The 7,289-nt window shown below is 40.7% G+C and overlaps 1 protein-coding gene across 1 annotated transcript in view; it reads left to right on the forward strand.

Annotated features, from left to right (window-relative positions):
* DIPK1C (divergent protein kinase domain 1C) overlaps positions 1–6,451 on the forward strand; it is a 77,372-nt gene extending 70,921 nt beyond the window's left edge. The window contains exon 4 of the mRNA XM_075213231.1: positions 4,784–6,451. Coding sequence (XP_075069332.1) covers positions 4,784–4,969 — 186 coding nt within the window. The 3' untranslated portion in view covers positions 4,970–6,451. The remainder of the gene's footprint in view (positions 1–4,783) is intronic.
* Positions 6,452–7,289: the final 838 nt, after the last annotated feature.

Genomic DNA, 7,289 nt, shown 5'->3' on the forward strand with positions numbered 1-7,289 from the left:
CAGTGGTGACATCCACAATGTTCAGGAAGAGAGAGAGTGTATACTGGTCACATGACCCAGGCCTGCTTACTATTCATTTCAGTGCTGCCAGACAGGAAATGCTTGATTGGCAGTACTTTAGGAGCAATAAGCAGTGCACCTCACTTCTTCTTACCAGGATTCTCAGTTGTATTAACTAGTTACTGGCTACGGATCCCTTCCTGCTTTGAACCAATTAGTGTTCTGAGCTGGGAAGACACTGAAGACTATGAGCATCTATGACCTGATTCATGAAGGAACACAAGATAAACACAATTTGCCTTTTTTTAAAATGAAGAGAAATTGCCCACATCTAAGCCTGTATTCAAGTACAAGGGAATATGAAGAAACATTTCCAATTGAAGTACACTTTGCCAATACAGTACTTGCCATATGCAGACAGACACACACACACACTCTAGAATATGCACAATGCATAGGTAAAATATAAAGTCCAATCAGAAAGCACGGAATATTGAAAAAAAAATAAAAATACATTAACACATGATATAGCGATGATGTAATATCATGTCATTTAACCACTGGTAAAGAGATTCGATTAAAGAAGAACTTCAAAAATCTGTATTTAACATCAGTTTATACTAACGGAATTGGTTCAGAATCAGTCTGCTGTGTCTTAGTTACTTTTGATCCCTTTTATCCTTGAGGGGTGGGCTGTCTAAACAGTGGGTGCCTAGAATCATGCGTGAGTGTACCACAGCTCCAAACTGGAGGGAGAAAAAATTCCACTTCAAAATTGCATTGGGGGGGGGGGGGGGGGGTCACAGAGACATTACAGAGTTCAAAAAAAGTTGTATGCTAAAGGCATTTCTCAATCCGATTCCTAGTTGACTGTGGAAGGGTGTTGATATAACACACATTTTAAACAATGGCTTGGCCTGTTTTTCTTTCTCTAATGCTGTCTCTACCCAGTCCATATGGAAAATATGGGATAGTTTGTCCTTAAACAAAGATAAAGTGGGGTATCTCTTTGGATCCATAATTGAAGGATCGCTTTTCGGGCTGTTGCACTATTAGCTAATAACAAGCGTCTCCCTCCTTTAGTAATCGTTTGCCCTATTAGTCAAACTCGAAGTACTGCCCACTCAGAAGGGAAAGGTACATAATTCACTGGTTGCTCCTCTGCAAAACCTCCTGACTAAGAGCCTAAGTCAATCAACACTAGTTTTACAGCATTGATACAATAATTAAAAAATATAGTACTGTTGCTCATGTAATGAGTCTTTTAATGTAGCCTGGGCTGGTTACCACTAAAGCAGTTGGGGCAACAAACATGAGCAGTAACAGGTAGACCTGCAGTGAGAGGTCCCCCTGTCCTAATGTGAATCCAGCCCAACCTTGGTCAGAAATCCGCTCACTCATATTGTCCATCGCTGAAGTTCGTATGCCCACCTCCTTATGATATACGCTGTTGTCCAGACCCGTTCCCGATGCCCCTCGCCACTAACAGAAATTGATCCGACACATAGTAAATGTGTCAAATTGCTCATAGCTGCCAACTGGAAAAATACAGTCCCACCTAACATGTCCAGTACTATTATTATTATTATCGTAGATTTGTAAGGCGCCACAGTACTTCTCAGCGCTGTACAGTGGGGAACAAGACATACATGAAACAAGGACATACAAGGCAGACAAAATAAATGCAGACATGAAAACAAAGGGTATGGAGGGCCCTGCTCATTATAGAGCTTAGAATCTAAGTGGAAGAGGGCACAGCTGAAACAAGAGGAGTGTATGGGACACATACCGCATGGAGAGCATAACAGCCACGTTACACAATACCCCCACTGCCTTCCAAGCTGTTTGGTCGCAATGGACTACCCACTAGAGAGCTGCCCCTCCTTTAACCACAACATGTTCCCACTTGCTAACTTCTCCCCATCCGTCCTTGCAACAATAACAAGTTATAAGCTACCTAGTGTTACCCTGCCTCTCTCACTCCTTACCTAAATGACCTCCCCCTCCTCGTTGCCTTCCACCCCTCCCCCCAATTGTATATCTGCCCCTTAATCCATGGCATCAAGATACTCCCACGGTACTCATAGGTTCACCACATCTGCTTATCTAATTGTTTAGGCTTGTTTGACTTTTAAGTAATGTAACACCCATGTACCTGTTGACTTGCTGTGTATCCTCATCTTGCCTTGTAAAAATCAATAAAAAGTGTTGTTCAAAAAAGAAAAACGAAGCCCTCTATGGTTATCCAGCCTCATGCTAAATAGCACTGGTATTCTTCTTATTGCCTGTGGGTGTCAGAATAATAGTGTAAATCAATTAAATACCATTGTGGAACTACAAGTCCCAGTAACCTGGCAGCTGTTGACTGCTTGGACATGCTGGCACTTATGAAACTACAAGTACAGTGTACCCATGGCTGCCAGTGGATGCAAGTGCAACTTGAACTTGTGGAGCTACAATATACAGCATGCTTTGTCAGCCATGGCCCTCTGGTATATGTTCTCACACAATATTACCTAATAGAATGGAAAAAAAAAGACACCTAGAAAAGGCATTTTAATTAAAATAATAAGTCCCTTGTTTAACTTTGTTTCATTTTGAGTTGCGGTGGTTCCACATGGTGTCTTTTAAGAAAGAAAGTAATACAAATTGTGCCTATGTTATGATGTGTTCTTTTCTTTTATATAATATACCACATAATATATAACATAATGATCTGAGGATTGAAGAATCCACAAGGAGTGACTTTGTATAGTGTTCAATTTTCTATGTCTGTGCCTATTTATGGTTTTTATAATTGTAAATTCCCCGAAAACTGCAGTCTGGAGCCACTGTCCCAGCTAATCAATTTTAATAAATTGCAACAGTAGTTCATTTCTTATCATTCCAATAAGAAATGCTAATTAACGTGAGCAATATGCAATGGTTTATAAATGGACCCCTAAATATAATGAGTGCCATTTTTCCTGCTATAGATATATATTATTATATAATATATAGTATATCTATAATATATTAACACAATATAAAAATATTATATATATATATTTATATATATATATATATATATATATATTTATATATATATAACTTTTATGTTACAGTTTTCTGTTTGAAAAAAACATAAAAACCATGAACTTATTTGAACATTTACACGTACACGTACATAAAATGGGGAAGTAAAGCATATATAACATAAATTATATAACAAGCAGAAAAGAGCAGGACATACTGGAAAGATAACAGCATAATACAGCATAAAAACTTGAAGAATAAAATCAAAATACAGTGCATAAGACATAATAGGTGAGGTGAATAATAGGTGACACAGAAGACATGCAGGAGTTACATGATAAGGACTCACAGGTGAACGAGATTTGAGCCAACAAGAAGACAAGAGGAAGGCATGCTCTGCTTTGAGAGCTTACAGTCTAAAGGGGAGGGGCTGATACAAGAGATGGTGACATGGAGTGAGGATGTTTGTGTAGGGAGGGTGGGTAGTGGAGGAGGAATTTTAGGGGAGGACTGGCCGGCATTAATGGACAGGTGAGCTTATATGGAGCTTTTGAAATATTGGAGGCTTATGGAGAATCTGATTGGAAATGGGATTATGTTCTATAGGTGTGAAGCAGCATGATAGAGGTCTTGGAGGTGAGTGTATGACATGGTTATCAGTGGGGAGGTGAGTAAGTGGTCATTAACAGAGTGGAGAGGGTGGGAGGGAATGTGAATGGAGATGAGTTTGGAAATGTAGGGGTGGGGAGAGGAACAGCTGAGGGCTTTGTAGTTGAGTTTGAATTGGATTTTATAGGGGATAGGGAGGCATTGAAGGGATTGGCAGAAGTGGGAGTCATAAGCGAGAGAAGAAAATCTTGTCGACATTGAGGATGGATTATAAAAGGAGTGGCAGGTGAAGGGAGGCCAGTCAGGAGGAGGTTACAATAGTCAAGGCAAAAGATGAGAGAGTGGAAGAGAGTTTTGGTAGCATCATGGGTGAGGAAGGGTCTAATCCTGGAAATATTGCAAATGGGGGAACGACATGTTTGGGAGAGGGACTACTTGGGGGCAGTGTAGGAGAGGGAGTCAAGGCTGGGTGTCGAGGATGACACCCTGCTTGTGGAAAAAGAGAACTAAAGAGAGAGAGTAGTGTTGTCAACCTTTAAGGAGGGGTGGGGAGGTATGGAGACTGTAGAATGAGGGAGGAAGATGAGTTTTATTTTGGACATGTTGCATTTACAAAAACATTGAGACATCCATTAAGAGGTGGCAGAGAGGACATGCCAGAGAGGAGGGAAGGGGAGAGGTCAGGGGAGAACAGGTAGATTTATGTGTCTTCGGCATAGAGGTGGTACTGGAGTCATTTGGGTGTCATCGGCATAAAGGTGGTACTGCAGACCAAAGAAGCTAATTAGTTTACCTGGGGTGGAGTTGTATAACTTGAAGAGACAAGGGCAGAGGACTGACACTTGTCAGATAAAGAAATAATTTCTATCCTATTATTCTGTGGAACCCAGTTATTAAAGTGACAAAAGCTCTCTAAATCTGTGCCTCATAAACATTATCCTAAAGAGAAAAGGAAACAAATCTCCATAATTGGGTGTCTTTGTGACTATTTTCTGTTTTGGGTTCCATCTTGAAAGATACATTTTTAAAATGAGTGATTACACACAGGTAAGTATGGCACATATATATACAAGGACCAGCAGCCAGATCAGTTTGTGTGTTTGTCCAAAACCACTGCTACCTTTCTGCAGAGACAATAATTCCTGTTCATTTTTTCTAGGTTATCTGTGACAAGATATTCCGTCACTGGTTCACTCTGAGCATTATGGAGTCTACTGGTCCCTTTCCCCATCAAGTTGAGCTGCATAAAGCTGTGAAACAATGTGCTCAGTCTACCAATAAGGAAACACTGTTTTCAGAATTATACAGTTTATTAAGTGCTATTCAAAAACAGCTACAGATATGAAATGTGCAGTTGCAGAAATATTTGAAGGACCTCTGAAAAAGGTGGAAACAACAAGTATCTTATGTTTACTACCGGATCATAAAGCCCTACTTGCAAAACATCTTGCTACATTTGTTTCATATGTTCATCTCGCTTGTTTGTAGTTGGTAAGCATTAATGGGTGTTAACTTTGAAAGACCACTAAAGATTAACAAATGCGACTTATTATGTACTATTTGATAAAAGCAGTCTATAATTTGCACTCAGAAAAATTGTAAACTTCATACAGTTTAATCATATTACATACTGTCTTGGTCTGCATTTTAAATTCTGTCATTTTAAACCCTAAGTCCACTTTTGTGGGCTTTTGTCTAAGGGGTATCTGTGCAAGATAGTCAAAAAAGGTCTATTTTTAAATATATAATCCCTGTATCCAGTTGCTTTTTACAGTGCACTGAGTGCATATAGCATTTACATCATCAGCTCCTGTCATATTTAATGGGCTTGCAGTACCGAGTTGCACTTCTCTGTTCAAAGCCGATGTTGTGCTGTCCTTCCATAGATAGAGGACTCAGCACGACAGGTCCAAAAAAGATGGCAGGAGCTGCAAGAGATTTAAGTGCTATGTACATTCTACCAGAGATTATATATAGCAATTAATTGGTTAGAACTATAGGATTGGGATTATATTTTACTGATTTAATAAAATTCCACACAGGGTTAGTGGACCTTTAAGGAACAAAATGGAGAATTGTGCAGGTATGAGCTCATAATTTGTCCTATCATAACATCACATGTAAAAGCTAGGCAACCATCACCAAACAATGCACTCAAACAGGATAAGTCCTTATTTTCACATACAGCTGTATAATTACAATACATGTGTCCTGAATTATACAGATTCTTATTGCCTTCTTTTTTCTTTGTATCAAGACTGGAACAATAACAACTCCACCTATTTCAACCTATTAGTATGGCTCATGTTTTACTGCAGCAATCCAAGTCACTCCTATCTTTGTTCATGTGCATTAAAACAGCTGTCGGTATATATCGCTACTAATCTGGTTAAGACAAATGGATCAGTAATGTTAATTCTAGGGAAATAAACATTCCAAATTAAAGATTACTGTCTTGGATAATCTGGGGCAAAGTCCACCTATAACTACAACAGGTTGGATACTTGAACTTTGCTTCCCACAGATGCACATTTCACACTATATTTTCTTGCATAAGAATGACAGGAGCTTAACATCACCACTTTGTGTTGGGGACCCCGCACCTTCCACCCCAATAATTGTCAGTTTGTGGCTTCCAGCTTGTCTCCACTCCTCTCCTTTTATCATGACACTGTCACATGCAGCTCTGTCCTCAAACATTTAAAAGTCACTGCCTCCTATATTGCTCTGCGGTTATAGGCACAGCAGTACTCAACACATCTAGTCATTGTTCAATGAGGCTGAACAGAAGAGCACTATTTAGCTATTTCAAAGAGCACTGGACAGATTGAGTACTGTCAGATGCCGTCTCCGTGCTATGCCTGCCGCACAGAGACGGACATCTGCTTCTGTGACAGAGCGCTCGGTTGCCAGGCAACCGAGCGTACTTCCGGGTCAGCGGTCGCGCGTTCCGTTGCCTAGCAACGGAACGCTTCCTAGTAACTCCGGCGGTGGTGTTTAGCGTCACCACCGCCAATGATTGGACTGCATCTGTATAAAAGCCTCACTCTGGCACATGGAGAGTGCCAGAGTATTAGGTCTCATCCTAGCTCCAGCGTTCCTGTGTACCGTTTCCAGTGCTTCCTGTGTATTACCTGCACTTCCTTGCGGGGGTCCCTGGTGAAAACCAGGAACACGTTAGACTCCGCACCTCTTGCGACCAGGGTTATCGCCCTTACCAAAACCACGGCCAAGACACCCCCAAGGGGCTATTCCTTTTTAGAGTCTAATTTACGAATTAAAGCTCTCTGATGGGCGCATTCCTCTAAATTGGCAGGACACGCTGGTGTTAAGAAAACTCTTGAATTTCTTCGTCGGAGATATTGGTGGCCGACACTACATTCAGATGTACGAAGTTTTGTGGCTTCTTGTGATACATGTGCCCGTTGTAAGAACCCCAGAATGGCCCCTTCTGGGCTCCTTCAACCACTTCCCATTCCAGATTTCCCTTGGCAAATCCATGGATTTCATCACAGATCTTCCCCCCAGCAATGGATGCACCACTATTTGGGTTGTTGTGGACAGATTTTCTAAAATGGCCCACTTTGTACCTTTGTCTGCTCTACCATCTGCTTCTCAGTTAGCTTCTATCTTCATTAAAGAAATATTTAGACTTCATGGATGTC

The sequence above is a fragment of the Mixophyes fleayi genome, chromosome 5, assembly GCF_038048845.1.
Source record: "Mixophyes fleayi isolate aMixFle1 chromosome 5, aMixFle1.hap1, whole genome shotgun sequence".
NCBI lineage: Eukaryota > Metazoa > Chordata > Amphibia > Anura > Limnodynastidae > Mixophyes > Mixophyes fleayi.